At 43.9% G+C, this 15,136-nt stretch overlaps 1 protein-coding gene across 11 annotated transcripts in view; it reads left to right on the top strand.

Moving 5' to 3' along the window:
• Positions 1–1,375: 1,375 nt before the first annotated feature.
• The window catches only part of LOC147603246 (uncharacterized), a 104,513-nt gene continuing 90,752 nt past the window's right edge, over positions 1,376–15,136 (top strand). For 8 of the 11 annotated variants that reach the window (XM_086796739.1, XM_086796741.1, XM_086796738.1 and 5 more), the window contains exons 1-4: positions 1,376–1,492; positions 1,626–1,712; positions 2,296–2,623; positions 4,650–4,824. In XM_086796739.1, coding sequence (XP_086652865.1) covers positions 1,435–1,492; positions 1,626–1,712; positions 2,296–2,623; positions 4,650–4,824 — 648 coding nt within the window. In that variant the 5' untranslated portion in view covers positions 1,376–1,434. The remainder of the gene's footprint in view (positions 1,493–1,625; positions 1,713–2,295; positions 2,624–4,649; positions 4,825–15,136) is intronic. The other 3 variants (XM_086796737.1, XM_086796745.1, XM_086796746.1) reach the window with 3 other exon arrangements.

Genomic DNA, 15,136 nt, shown 5'->3' with positions numbered 1-15,136 from the left:
AAATGCTCGAATTTATCTCCTAGATATTGTGGTCCATTTTGATTTATACATTGGATTGTCACGATTTTTACGTATGAACTAAAACTACCTCCAATTGTTAGAGTTTATCCAGTCTTTTATATCGATAGATTGAAAGGGAAACTAGGAGGTGAGGATAACACAATTACTCCTCAAGAACTCGTTGAAGTCAAAGAATTATCCTATGTTCCACATGAACCTGATAAGGTACTTGAATTTAGGGAAACGAAACTTTGTAGTTGACTAATCCCTAAGGTTAAAACTAGGTGGAAAGATAAGGAAATAGAGAATTCTACTTGGGAGTCAGTTGAGATTTTTCAGTGTAGTTCTCCTTCTTTTCATTGCAAGAGTGCAACACATGGAAAATGGAGAGTCAAAAGTCACTTGAGGGCCCTCCTATATAATAGGGGCATGGGGCACACTCAAGGGAGGCTTGGGGTCTTGGAGGCCAAGGCTATGTTATCTTGAGGCTTAGGCTATGGTCTCTTGATGTTAGCTTGAGGCTAGGTTATGTTATGCTCTCTTGTGGAGATGATCATATCTACTCACCTACCATTTCACCATATAGCTACATGGTATTGGATTGAAGTTATACCTCTTGATGGTATGGGACATCAAGGTAAAGGTATGGTATTTCATTATATTTCATGTGTGCATCCCTTGGGCTCGGGGGTGGTTGGGTGGATGAGTTTATGCCTGATTTATGCATGTTTATGCATAACAATTATCTAGAGAGATCTTAGGGTTTTAACAGGTGGGAGAGTGTAATAACCCACATCCCCAAGGTGTATTTAAAATTGAAGCTTTACCGTTCATTTAAAATTCAATTTTCATCTCTTTGTGTGTGTGTGTGTGAGAGAGAGAGAGAGAGAGAGAGAGGGAGAGAGAGAGAGAGAGAGAGAAGGGGTCCGCGATGGTTAGCAGAGAAAAGAGAGGTGGGGGGGTGTAATGACCTACGTCCCTAAAGGTTTATTTAAAACTGAAGCTTTACCTTTCATTTATAAATCAATTTTGGCTCTAAGGCTGTAAAAATGCCACTGCTTTATGTGCCCTCAATGACTCTTGTTGTGGACACTGCTTTTTTTGATACCAATTATTGCTTTCACAACTCCCAAACAAATAATTTACCATAGGGCAAAAAAGAAGATGCTGAATGCCGAGCAAAACTATCATGGTTGATGCTCTAGTACATTGCTGTTTGAAGCCATAGTCTTTTCCGACTTGTCAATCCATGACTAGGGTTGCAACTACACCATAGAGACCACCATCAAACCGTACATACATGACCACCATCAAAGCATGTGCGCACCAAATGTGTACATACACATGATACATTAGAAATGCTTTTAGATGAAGTGGGGTGGCTATATTGCCATGCAAAATACGAGGGAGGAGTAGTAGTTGCATCTTTTCATCATGTCGCTGACCTCCCTCGCCGATGCTCCTCTTCTCTCCAGACCTGCTGGTAGCCCAGGTCTTCTATGTTCTCATTTTCAACAATCAGAAACCTAAGTTTTTTGGCGAGAATATTTCTGTTTATTCGCACACGTAACGTGTGTGCATGTGTGTGTGTGTGGGGGGGGCTGGGCGTGGTTCTGTTTTTGCAGGCTTATCTTTTCCGAGATCAAGGCCTCGCCCTGCAACGAAGCACAAGGACCAAGCCGCCATCGATGCTCTCTTCCAAGAAGACGACGGTAATGTACATTCCCTTGCCCATGTGGAATCAACTTAATAGCGTTTTTGGTGTGTTCAAATTTAGTGTTGGAAGCACTACAGGCCTGCCATTTTTTTAATTATCCTGGCGTTGTTTTGAATGTGGTAGTACAGAAGTCGTCCCATGTCATGGTATCATACGGTGTTGGCTAGATGCGAGTGCTTTGGGGGATGTGAGTTTGCATGGGTTTGCTTGTTTGTGTGGGGAGTTTTGTACATTTGTACGTGTGTGTGTGTGTGTGTGAGAGAGAGAGAGAGAGAGAGAGAGAGAGAGAGAGAGAGAGTGTGTTTGAGTTCTTATGTTTGAATTCATGGGTGTATATGCGCATATATGTGTATGTGCATAGGGTGTCTGTGTGTGCGGGGGGAGAGAGAGAGAGAGAGAGAGAGAGAGAGAGAGAGAGAGAAGACCTCATCAAAGTGTTACCAGTCTTGAGTAGGCTAAACAGGGCCTTAATTATAGAGTTTTGCTAAGGCCCATCCATGGCAGGCCAAAAAAGGCACTTTATTGCATGCTCATTGCTAATGTCAGGATCCTCACCTTTCTTTTAACCAATTGCACAGGCATCCGAGGCGACAAACTACATGTTGAAAGGAAGAATATTCCCCCCTCCAGGGAGCCACCAAACTCTGCAAGGAACCTTGACACAAAAACTATCACAGGAGAAGTTGACATTTCAACACCACATGTTGTGTCTCTCCCAACTTTACTCCCTTTAAGCCAGAAAAATGTTGATTCTGCCAAAAAATCAAGGCAGCCAAAACAGGAAGATGCTTTTTTCTCTAAGACTAGAGATCCTAATGATGTGCTTGCCGGTTTCCTGGCTGACAATTCAACTGACCTTAATGTGAATGAGTGCGGTCATTCAGAAGAAGAGAAGAAGTCTCAAAGGTAAGAGACCTCTATCGAGTCATCTTTTTCTGTTGTCTTCTTACAGTAACATTGTTATATGATAATATTCATGTTAAACAATGCCCATGTTAAAGTGATGAGCTGATACAATGGCTTTGAAATTATGGGTATGGCAACGTGATTGCTTGCTGATGGTTAGTAGTCATAATATTTTGGAACAAGTGTGCTGAAGTACCTGCAACAGCATATGCTCAAGTGGCACAAGAAGCTCTTATAATACACATCCGAGCCAGGATTTTAACTATCGGTGCCAAGTCCATGGGCTTTTCATCTCACCCTCCTCATTCCGTATTGTATTACGTTACTGGAGTCTCCAAATGATGCATGTAAGAATCATCTCTGAGCCCAGACTTAGCTGGGTGCAGAGAGTTGTGGACATTTTGCATGTGTGTTAAGGATCTAGACTGTGAAGCTCTTTACTATTGTTTTAGAATGCTTAACTAGAAATGAAAGTAGATAGCAAATCCTTCATTCACAGTCAAAACACTTGAAATTGTACAGCATATTGCCATATATAGATGGCCATAACTCAGATAAGAGGCTGGGATGCCTGGGTTTATCAGCTAGATTACTTTCTGGCTAAGCTTGCTGCTGCAATCGACTTGAGAGTATGGCAATACGGCTAGCTGGAGGCTAACAAAGTAGAGGGTCAGATGAGGGTGCCCTTTCAACATCCTCCCTTGATCAAACACCAAGGATTGAGACCCAAAAACAGGCCACTACAGGTACGATTGTGACCCACTAGACATGAGGCTGCCTTTGGATGTCTTGATCGCAGAAAGTCTTGCTAAGTTTTCTCTTGATGAGTGATCAGCCTTTGATGCCAAATGTTGGATTGTGGGTTGCGCCTTCTTCTAAAAGGAGGTCACTCATCTCAATTTGTTCGCATTTCAGTGTGGTTAACAGGGAGGTTATAGAGTGGATTATAGCCATCCAAAACACAATGGTCACCTTAAAGTAATGTCTTTCAAAGGAGGAAGACTGTATTTTTCAACTTTATTTAACTTACAAAATGCACTCTTTCAGGAGTCACGGTTCTCTGAGTTGGCAGAAGCTAAAGGGACTGTTTTAATGTTCATTTTGGTGATAGCCCTTTCTTGTCACTTCCTGCTACAGGGGTTGTATGACCTAATTATCTTCTTGGTTGGATTTTCTAGGAGTGATTGTGTATTCTAGTAATCCTCCTATTTTGAATGACTTATGTTCTGTTATGCGCAATCGTACTTTATGGAAGTCTCCTTTTTGAGCCCATAATAGCTCAGACTGCATGTGCCAAATACATTATTAGATTTAAAGACAACTACGAAGGGAGCTGGCATGCTCACCACCCTTCCTGCCTAGTGCCATAGCTTCCAAGGGGAGCACCCGTGAGCCTGAGGCTAGAACAACACTGTGGACAGATGCGAGGGAACTTTGATTATGAGCCAATGACCTAGTTATATAGGCAGTGGGTAATATTGAAAAGGGAATCTATTAATAAATGGGTCCTTTCACATTGCCAAAGTAACCCACAAGTCACTTATTGCCCTAAATGTCTAATGCCAGCCATGTTATGACGATTGGGTCCAGAACATATTCTCTCCTTTAAACTAATCAACCTCTTAAGAGATTTCATCATCTTCCAAAAGCTATCTTCCTTAGGTTGATCATTCCACTAAATGAGCTTTTTGTGGCCTGGGGATAGAAAGAGAGGGGGGCGGGGTGTGTGTGTGGAAGGGACATTTCAATAAACGATCACCCTTCATATTTTCTCTTCTTGATTAATATTTGGGCATGTGAGGCTTTTCTCATCTCTTGAAATCCTTTGTGAAGAGTTATTTCAAATGTTACTTGAAAGTACCGTGTAATCTGTTTTTCTAGAAAAACCTTGTTTATTTAATCATGTTATCGATTTTCCTAAGTGAATACCTTTATAGATCAGTAGATATGATTCAAATTTGTAGCATCTATCTAAATAGGCTCTTACAGCTCATGTTGATAACACCAAAACTTTTACGTGATTCAGAGATGAATTCAAGTCCAAATGGAACTCATACTCTCCACAGTCACCTGGTCGGCTTCCAACCTTAACTTATTCTCCACGTCACTCTTTAGAGTCAACAGTTTCAGTGCGGGATGTTTCACATCCTTCTACTTCTCCAATCAAGATGGAACACGATCACGTGTTCTCCTCAAAAAAGGCATGTTATTGAGAAACTTGGGTAGTGATTCTAAAAAAACGGTGTGTCTGAAGGCTGCTTTTCTTAAAAGTGGTAATGGTAATCATTTTGTCATTTGAGAAACATTAACTTTGTGATGAAGATTTCAAAAAATTTTCAAATATTGTAACTTGAACATGAGGCAACTTGTGATCATCAACTCAATCTTACTTTCAAATTCTTGTACGGAGCTCCATAGATGTACTTTTAAGCAGTGTTTTCCTTATTTCTATGTAGTTAGTAGGAGGGTTACTCCCCAATCATGTGGATGATGAGGGCGGACGGGCACATGGATTACAAAATCAACCTGCAATGCCTTTTTTTGGGATGCATATCACCTCTTTGCTCCAACATGACTTATCTTTTTTTTCTAGAAAAGTAGAGTCAATCAAATACGACTCATGCTTTATTAGCATACCATTTTCCATAAAAGGTTTTGAATTTGATGAGCTTGTTTCCATTAAGAACTTCCACAACTTCAGCTTCTTATGGCAGTCCACATCTTCATCTTAATGCTTGGGATGATCCATTTAGATGGCTAAAAAAGGCCCAAGTATGTGGGTGGTTGAAGGCCTTTGTGTGAAAGTGTTTTTGGGTATGTGCTTCCAAATGTTTGGAGGCCCTTTGCATTAAGTCTAGGTTTAGAAGGATCTAATAATCCTAATTCCTTGTAGAGCTATCTCCGCTCTTTTGCGATGAAGGACAAGGACATTTTCCCCATTTGGGCGGCTAACACTTGTACTTTTGGCCTTTGCAAGTATTTTCCTTTGTAATCGTGGCTTATAATTTTTTTTCTTGTTTATTAATCTTTATTAAGCTTCCTAATGTAGCCTAAATAAAAATTAGAGAATCACGTTTGTGGTAAGGAGTTCTACCTCCTCCCCCACCTCGCAACTTGCACTCCTTCCCTTTTTTGTTTGTTTTTGCAAGAAAGAGACTTCTATTGAGTATGAAAGAATCAATACAAAATCATGGCTAGAAGCCGGAAATCCTCATCACAGAGTGTAAGGTAATCGCAGCCAGTCAAAAGGGAGGGGTGATGCCAAGAAAGTTGAGTCGGAGTCCAAAAGAGAAGAAGATCCCATGATTCCACTCCCTTAAGAGAAGAAGATGCCATGATCCCACTCCCTCATAAAGAGAACAACGCGCTTTACTTGCGTTGTTCTAGGTGGTCTTTGTATATGAGTTTGAAGTGACAAACAAAAGTACATAAAGCATAGAGGTGTGATGCGATTATCCGCGCATATCCTCCATGAGCAAGTTAATGCAATGGGAGGCACGAGGCATCCATACTATGGAGGGATAGTCCTTCTCCAGCAATTTTCCCATCCGACGGCAATTTGAAGCGTTGTCGGTGATGACTTGCACCACGTTCTCCGATCCGACCTAAATGTCACAATGCACATGAATGGATGCAATGAGCATATGCGGTATGAGACTTGAGTCATGACATAGCCACATATCACATATACTAAAGCCTAAACTTTAAACTTTAAAGACTTGAGTGCAATTTGAAACTTACCTCCATGATGGCTTGCTTAATATGGCGATATATGAACGCGCCTGATGTTTTCCTCCCCGCCTTTTTGGAATCCACGCCCTGCACAAAGTATGTGCCAAGAGGGCAAGTGACAAGTATGTTGATGATGCCTCTCTTCTTCCGGTCACTCCATCCATCGGAGAGGATGCTACACCCATACTTGGACCATGCCGCCCGCACTAGATTGAGAGATCTATTGATTCTCTCCCTCTCATCCACAAGCCTCTTCGTGCGCATGTCATGATAGGAGACGCCGGTCCATCCTTCACATGGGTCCACATTTGCAATGGCTTTCACCATTGACTTCCATTGATCTACCTTGAGCACATGGAATGAGAGATTGCACTCAATAATGGTGCGTGCAATCTCTATATCCGCTAACGGTTGCCGTTCTCGGAGATGTGATAGAGAAGAAGAGAACCCCCCCGATGGCTTGGGCTAGAGTGGCTTGCCTCGTGGGAGACCCAAGCCTTTGTCTCTTTGAGGAGGCGGAGGCGGCACCGACGGAGGCGGTGGGGGAGGATGTATCACAAGGTGGGGAAATGACCTCATCATCCGCCCTTGAGCTTCTACCATTATCACGGTGAGCACCCAATCCACCCTTGATCTTGTTCAAGATCTCATCGGATATAGCAAGGGGGACTTCCTTGCATGGCACAACTTGCCTCCCTACCTTTTCGAGATGTTGGAGAAGCCTAGTAACTCCACTTGTGTATTGTTTGCCACAATACTTACAAGTCCACCTATATGACTTGGACTTTCCATCGGCTTTCTCTACATGGATAGCATGCACATTGAAGGCTTCATTCTTCTCCCTCGTCATTGTAATAGAGAGAGAAGAAGGAGAGCTTAGAAGTTAGAAGAGATGGATAGGCTTGAGAGAGAGAGAGAGAGAGAAATGAAATGATATATTAACATCTCTAAGAGGCCATAATGGCCCATGAGACCAAAACTGAGAGTGCATCTGAAGTTGGTGTCTCATCAAAGAGAACAAGTAAATGAGACTAAAAAGTACAATAAACTGATTGTCTTACAATTATAAGAACATAATTGTAAGACTTTGAGATGATACTGAGTAGAAAATACTGGGAAATACTGAAAAATATATATCAGGTAGATCCATGTATGCTGATCAGTTGAAGTGTTCTTCTCTCCTTAGATCAAGTCTCTCCGCCATGGGGTTGTCTAGAATGGAGAGGTCGTAGAAGCGAGGTAGGCGCCTCCGATGCCGAGCAATAATGGCTCTGATCTGGCGATGCTGAGGATGCCGTGGTTGGGGTCCTGGTGGGCGTGGCTTGAGTCCTTGAGGCTTGACTCTTGAGAGAGAGAGAGCCTAAAGGCTTGAGAGAGAGAGAGAGAGAGGCTTGAGAGACGGGGGAGAGAGTGGCTTGAGAGTTGAGAGAGAGAGAAAGAAAGATATATTAAGCGTCTACGAAAGACCCAATGGGCCTATGAGACCAAAGTGATACAATAATGTCCATGGCATATCTCATCATGGAATGGAAAATAAAACAGAAAGAAAACATAAACATAGCTATCTCACTGGGGTGATACAAAATTGTCCATGGAAACTCATCATGGAGTACTAAGAACATAGAAACATGAGAGCAACATCAGCTCCGAGTAGATGGTATACCACTCTCCAAAATATCAAGCATGGTGCTGAAGAGTAGGGGGGGCGCTTGATAGTTGAGACTTGAGCAATGAGAACCTTGAGGGAAGCTTATGGGGTGGGCATTTTGCATTTTATAAGTATGGGCCATGGCCCATGGCCCATGGCATAGGCAAGTGCCTTGAGAAAGAAAAAGAAAGAAAGCTGTATTAATGTACTGAGCTAGTGGGGGGGGGGTGTGATGGATGGAGCACTACTGCTAAAGGCTCAGTATGCAACCTATATGCGTAGGGTATACAAGAATGCAATACAGATCTGTCTAGCTCCAACCAGTACCATAATGGGGGTGTAATATGTGATACATAGGTGATGGCGAGACAAAAATCCCTTGGAGCATGATCTCCAGGTGTGAGTGGTGGGCTTGATAGTTGAGACTTGAGCAATGAGAGCCTTGAGGGAAGCTAAGGGGGTGGGCATATTATAAGTATGGGCCATGGCTGTCATGGCCCTGTGAAAATGGAACAGTACAAGTGTGGGCATGGTGGTTGCAGAGTCAGAATATTTTATGATTCACATGGGGGGTGCCCGGACAGAGTTTAAGATGTGTGGACATCCCTAGGTGTGAAGGGGGGAACTAGAAACATTAAACTTTAATGTTTATTAAAGTTTGCCCCTAGGCCTTAGTGGCCCTAGGGACTTATTAAAGTTTGGGGCCCTAGGGATTATTTTGGGGAAGAGGGCCACTTTTGGAGTGTTTCCCTCTCTTCTCTCTCTCTCTCTCTCTTCCCTTTTGGGAGTCGTGGAGCAAAAGGGACACTCTAGCGTGGAAAAGCAGAAGGAAACTGAGGCGGCTGCTGTATCTGTGCTGTAGCTGCTGTTTTCTGCAAGCTGTGAGCTGAAACAGGCCGTACAGAAGTCGTACAACCCTGTACGACTGCAGGTGCTGCTGAGGACAGAGAAGCGCAGGGCTGTGGGACTGATACAGGCGCCTGCAACTGCTGAATACAGGCTGTACAGTGCTGTATGACTGCAAGTACAGCTCTGTACTTTCTGCAGGTACACTGTACGGCCAGTTCTAGGGCAAGTACAGGTGCTGGACAGTACTGTAGCAGACGGCGCAGGCAACCAGTAGCAAAATCCAGCAGGCGGCTACTTCTGATTCTCTGCAGAAAGACCGTACCGTCAAGTACAGGCAAGTACAGGCAAGTACAATCAAGTACAGTGCTGTTTTTCAGATCTGTACTTTCAAGGACAGCATAAGAGTGAACATCAGGAGGAGGGTACAGGCAAGTACAAGCACATGTGTGAAGCAGGGTTGTGGATACAAGTGCCTGCAAGTACAGATTGGTGCTGTTGCTTCCTACAGTGCTGTGTCACGAGCTGAACTTGGTAAGCTCCGTTTCTGGTCATCTATCTCTCTTTCTACTGCTTGATGTCTGTTGCACATATGAGTTATCTGGCCCCTTGTGAGAGGAGGGGTATGGCAGATTGACAAGGGTTGAGACAGAGTTTGGACAGCACATGTATGTTTGAGCTGAGATGATGTATCATGCACTTGAGTTATGCCAGATGTATGCCCATGGCTGGCCTGCTTAGTGATCTTGGCTGATCAGAGGGAGGCACAATGTGTTATTTGGAGAGACAGATCTGTGTGCATAGATCCTCTGTGCTGAGAAGGATTTGTGGGCCGTCAGATTGGATATACAGGTGTAAACTCTTGGCTGATCTTTGTGTTGTACTCAGCCGTTCATATTATTATAATTGAATAAAGAAATACCGCAAGGGGCGCCAAGCTTTGGGGCCAACAGGTGTCGCTGTGTTTTCAGATTTGGGCACTCTAGCTCCAATCTGTGTTCTTTTCACATCTAGACTACAAGTGGACGGGTGACTGCTAGTCTACCGCACTCTGGTTTCTATCAGAGGCCGGTTTCAAGGTTCCGTTGCCGGGACCAATCATCAACTTTCTGAAGGGGGTGAGCTCGTGGTTGCTTTGAAGAAAGCCATCGCTGAAAATTTAGCAAACATGTCTGATACAGAGGAAGAGTACTTCTATCATGAAGAAGAAGAGCAAGAGACTTCTCCTGAAAGAGATGTATCTGAGGATATTTTTACAGGAGAACAGGCTGCAGATGTTGAGCCTTATGAGGATGTAGCACAGCCAGAAGATGTGCATGGTAAAGAGGATGATGATGCTCGGTTCAAAGATCGATTGGCTAGTGTTATGGATACTTTTATGCAGCTCACACAAAGCGAGAGATTTGCTGAATTTTTGAGATCTCGCACAGAGCCCTGCACAGAGCCCCAGAAAAAGAAGAAGAAGGTTCGCTCGAAGAATCTTCCACAGGGTCATAGTGGTGCCATCCCACAAGAAACATCTCTTGGCCAGTTTCCGAATATGCAGCATGCTTATGGTGCAAACTCTCAGAGTTCCTTCTATGGACAGCCACCTATTCCTCAGCAGAACATGCATCCAGGTTATTTTGGTGGTGGCTCGGTGTTTCAATCCATGACTGGGGGTTATCCTCAGGGAGGCATGGGTATGTATGGGCCTTTTGGAGCCAATTTTCAGCCTGGCATGCAAGGGAATATGTATGGTGGTATGCAGTCCGGTATGGCTGGAAATATGTTTGCAGGCATGCAACCTGGGATGCAAGGCAATATGTTTGGTGGTATGCAGCCAGGTATGCATAATGGAATGTATGGAAACATGGCTGGAATGTATGGTATGCTTGGCATGGGAATGGGAAATGTTGACCCAATGATGGGTATGAATGTTGGGGGCAGCAATCTTGCGAAGCCACTTCCATATGACAATCTAACGCCTATGGGAAAGGCGAAGGATTACAAGGAAGGGGGAGCTGCAGTGAAGTTTGACACTTTCAGTGGGGCCAAGGATAAATTGAAGGCACTTATCTTTTTACAGCAGTTTGATGCTGCTTTTTCTGGTGGGAATTACACAGAGTCCTCTAAGGTGAGGAAAGCTGCCACTTTTCTCAAGGGCAATGCTTTGCAGTGGTGGTCTACTCTTCTTTTGCAGGGCATAGCACCCACCACATGGGTCCAATTCAAACAGGTTTTCTCTTCCGTATGGCTCACATCTACATTTGAGGTGGATGTTATGACCGCATGGCACAAGCTGGATGCTTCAAAGTGTGATAGTTTGGAGGATTGTAACAAGAAGTTTTGGGAAGCTCTACTCCCAGTGACTTCTTATCGTGCCGTGCCATTATCTGAGCAGGTTGAGAAATATTGTTGTGGGCTGTCCAAAGAGGTACGAGATTATTGTAAGACAAGAGTAACGAACATGTCATAGATGATTGAAAATGCTATGACAGCTAATGCGTTACTCACGGGTGGTTCATCTGGATTTAAAGGCAGTAAGAAATTGAGCAAGAAAGCTGAAAAATTTGGGCATGCTTCTCGTGATGCTAAAGGGTCTTCACAGACAAAGTATAAGAAGTTGCCAATGCCCAAGAGGACTTCTGAGGAACGACAGGCTTTGAGAGATGCTCAAAAGTGTTTTTACTGTACTGAAGAGGGACATATGTCATTCAATTGTCCCAAAAGAACGTCCAAAAGGGACCCTAACAATAAAGGAGAGCCCAAGCCAAAGAAACCAAAGCCTTCTGCAAGCTTAGTTCCTGATCTTGTGGGGGAGCAGCTAGGTGGTGAAGCTACAGAGTTGTGCAGGGCATGGGGCAAAGTGAGAGATCAGAATGCTTTGATCTTCTTTGACACAGGTGCTAGAGCCAACTTTATTTCACCAGATTTGGCTGGCCGATTGGGGATTCGCGCAGAGGAGATGGGGCCGTTACATGAGGCAAATATGGCTTGTCCAGGGTATGGAGAACCCGTTACTCCTATCATTGGGAAGCTTCGGCTTCATTTGCAGGGTTATGTGGACAGCGAAGAGTTCTTCATCATGCCTTTGGATGGCTGTGATGTTTTGTTGGGGATGCCATGGTGCCACAGGGTACATGCGGTGGTGGATACTTACAATAGGAAAATTACTCTGACTCATAGAGGGAAAGAGCATGTATTGGATGTAAAACTCAAAGGGGAATCTGTTCCTATTGTATCCGCTTCGGCGATTTCATCAGTAATGAAAAAGCATCTTTCCGCGTATTTGATTTATGTAAAGGATGCACATGATGAGTCTAAGTCTAATTTGTCAATGTTAGATAAGGACAGGGCTGATTTCTTAAGTGGGTTTCAAGACTGTTTTTCCGAGTCATTGCCAGGAGAATTACCTCCTGAGAGGCCAGAAGATCATGCCATAGATCTGATTCCTGGTAGTACTCCACCGAATAGACCGCCATACCGTGTTAGTGCAGCCCAACAGGAAGAGATTATGAGTCAGGTGCAGGAGCTTTTGAATAAAGGGTTGATACAGCCTAGCTCATTACCCTTTTGCTCACCTGTGCTCTTAGTGCAGAAGAAGGATGGTTCTTGGCGCATGTGTATTGATTACAGGGCGCTGAATAAGAATACCATCAAGAATCGATTCCGCATACCGAGGATCGATGACATCTTGGACCGCTTACAGGGCTCCACAGTCTTTAGTTGTATTGACTTGAAAAGCAGGTATCATCAGATACGTATTAGACCCGAGGATGTGCATAAGACAGCGTTCCGAACCACGTTTGGGTTGTATGAGTTCTTGGTTATGCCCTTTGGTTTGACAAATGCGCCTGCCACATTTAACAGAATGATGGACAGGATTTTCAGGCCTCATAGAGAGTTTGTGGGCACATTCTTTGATGATATGATTGTGCATTCACGAACTGAGGAATAGCATAGAAGGCATTTGGCCATTGTGTTTGCAGAACTCAGAAACTATATGTTGGTTGTTAATGGCAAGAAGAGTGAGTTCTTTTTGCAAGAGATACATTTCTTGGGACATATTGTGTCTGGTCATGGAGTCCGTATGGATCCAGCAAAGGTGGAAGCAATACTTAATTGGCTAGCTTTGAGGACCGTGCATGATGTACGCAGCTTTCTAGGATTGTGTTCCTATTACAGGCGTTACATACGGCACTTTGCTGAAATTGCTTCGCCTCTTCATGCTTTGACGAAGAAAGCAACTCCGTTTAGATGGGCTGATCGGGAAATTACAGCATTCAAAAAGCTCAAAGAAAAGCTTACTTCGGACCCAGTATTGGTGTTACCGGACCTCCGAAAGGCTTTTGTTGTCCAGTGTGATGCATGTGGAAGTAGCATTGGTGCAGTTCTCATGCAAGAGGGACATGTTATAGCCTATGAGAGTAGAGTTTTGCAAGATGCTGAGAAGCATTTGCAGGTGTATGAGAAAGAGATGTTGGCTGTAATTCACGCTCTTTCTACTTGGAAACACTACTTGCTTGGGGTTGATTTCACTGTGCAGACAGGTCATCAGACCTTGCGATATTTCCTCACGCAGACTAAGCTTTCAGAGAAGCATATGCGTTGGGCAAACTTTTTGTCAATGTTTCACTTCCAGATTGTGCAGGTGGAAGGCAAAAAGAATGTAGTGGCAGATGCTTTGTCACGCAAGCCACAGGTCTCTGCAGTTTCACTTGCTTATCATCATGAGCTTGATGAAATGAAAGAGCAGTATGCCCATGATGAGGACTTTGAAAGGTTGTATGATCAGATGTCTGAGGGTCAGCGGCATGAGCATTACACTCTCAGAGATGGGTTTTTATTGATGCATGGCAGACTGTGTGTTACCAGGCCATTGCGACTCAAGGTTATGATTGAAAGTCATGCTCCACCGTATGCAGGTCATAGAGGTATTGACGCCATGGTCAAAGCAGTGGAGACTTTCTTTTATTGGCCAACCTTGAGAAGAGATGTTGATGCCTTTGTGAGGCAATGCATTGTATGTCAGAAGGTAAAGTTTGACCGTCAGAAGACACCAGGGTTATTACAGCCTTTACCTATTCCGGATAGACCTTGGGAGAGCATTGCCATGGATTTTGTATTTGATCTTCCACGGACACAAACGGGAAATGATGGCATCTGGACTATCATATGCAGGTTCAGTAAGCAGGCTCATTTCATTCCCGTGCGGAAGACAATTAAAGTGGATCATATGGTGAAGTTGTTCATGGCGAACATCTTCAAGTATCATGGCTTGCCTACGTCTATCATTAGTGACCGTGATCCACGGATGACGAGTTTGTTTTGGAGAGGGTTGTTTGACAACATGGGTACAACTCTCAAGTTTTCATCGTCATTTCATCCACAGACAGATGGTCGGTCAGAAGAGGCTAACTCTACAGTGTTGGATCTTCTCAAGTGTTATGTGTCAGAGCACAAGCCACAATGGGAAAAGTATCTTCCTTTGGTGGAGTTTGCATATAACAACACTGTACATAGCTCGACAGGCAAGGCGCCTTTTGAGATTGTAGAAGGAGGGAAGAAAGTACCACCCATTTTGCATACAAAGGATAAGATCTTTGAGGCTGATCAGTATGTGGAGAGCTTGGATGAAGCTTATCGGAGAGTTAAGTTGGCCCTCCAGAAAACTCAGTAGAAGCAAAAGAAAGCCGCAGACCGTCACAGACGTGATTTACAGTTTGCATTGGGTGATTGGGTTCTTTTGCGCTTTGAAAAGGCTAGACTCAAGAAGATGAAGGGTAAAGAGCGCTTATTCCCTAAGTTGAGCATGCGATATTATGGGCCTTTTCAGGTTTTGGAAAAGATTGGTGAGGTAACCTATCGATTGAAGTTACCAGATCACTGGAGGATTCACAATGCTTTTCACGTGAGTCTTCTTAGACCTTTCCGTGGGGATGTGCCTGAGGATGTATCAGATGAGGCTCAGCCGGAAGTTGAGGAACTTGATGAGGTTCTGATTTTAGAGCAGATACTGGCACATAAAGAAAGGAAGGTACGAGGTAAAGTTTCCCGTCGCTATCTTGTGAAGTTCAAGAACTATTCACCGATGGATGCGAAGTGGATGGAGGAAGGTGACTTAACAGATTCACCTCAGGTTTTGCAGCTTTATCTCGATGCCTTTGAGTTAGAGCCGACTCTTATTGTGGCTCATTCAGGTTCAGCAGAGCATGGGTCCGGAGCATTACCTGATGCTCAAAAGGGGGGTAGCACCTCCACTCCCTTGATACAGACAGGCTCAGATGACATCTAGAGGTCGCTTG

The sequence above is a fragment of the Cibotium barometz genome, chromosome 64 (genome assembly GCF_041138505.1).
Source record: "Cibotium barometz isolate CiBa-2024 chromosome 64, ASM4113850v1, whole genome shotgun sequence".
NCBI lineage: Eukaryota > Viridiplantae > Streptophyta > Polypodiopsida > Cyatheales > Cibotiaceae > Cibotium > Cibotium barometz.
This window is presented reverse-complemented; position numbering and strand designations above follow the sequence as displayed.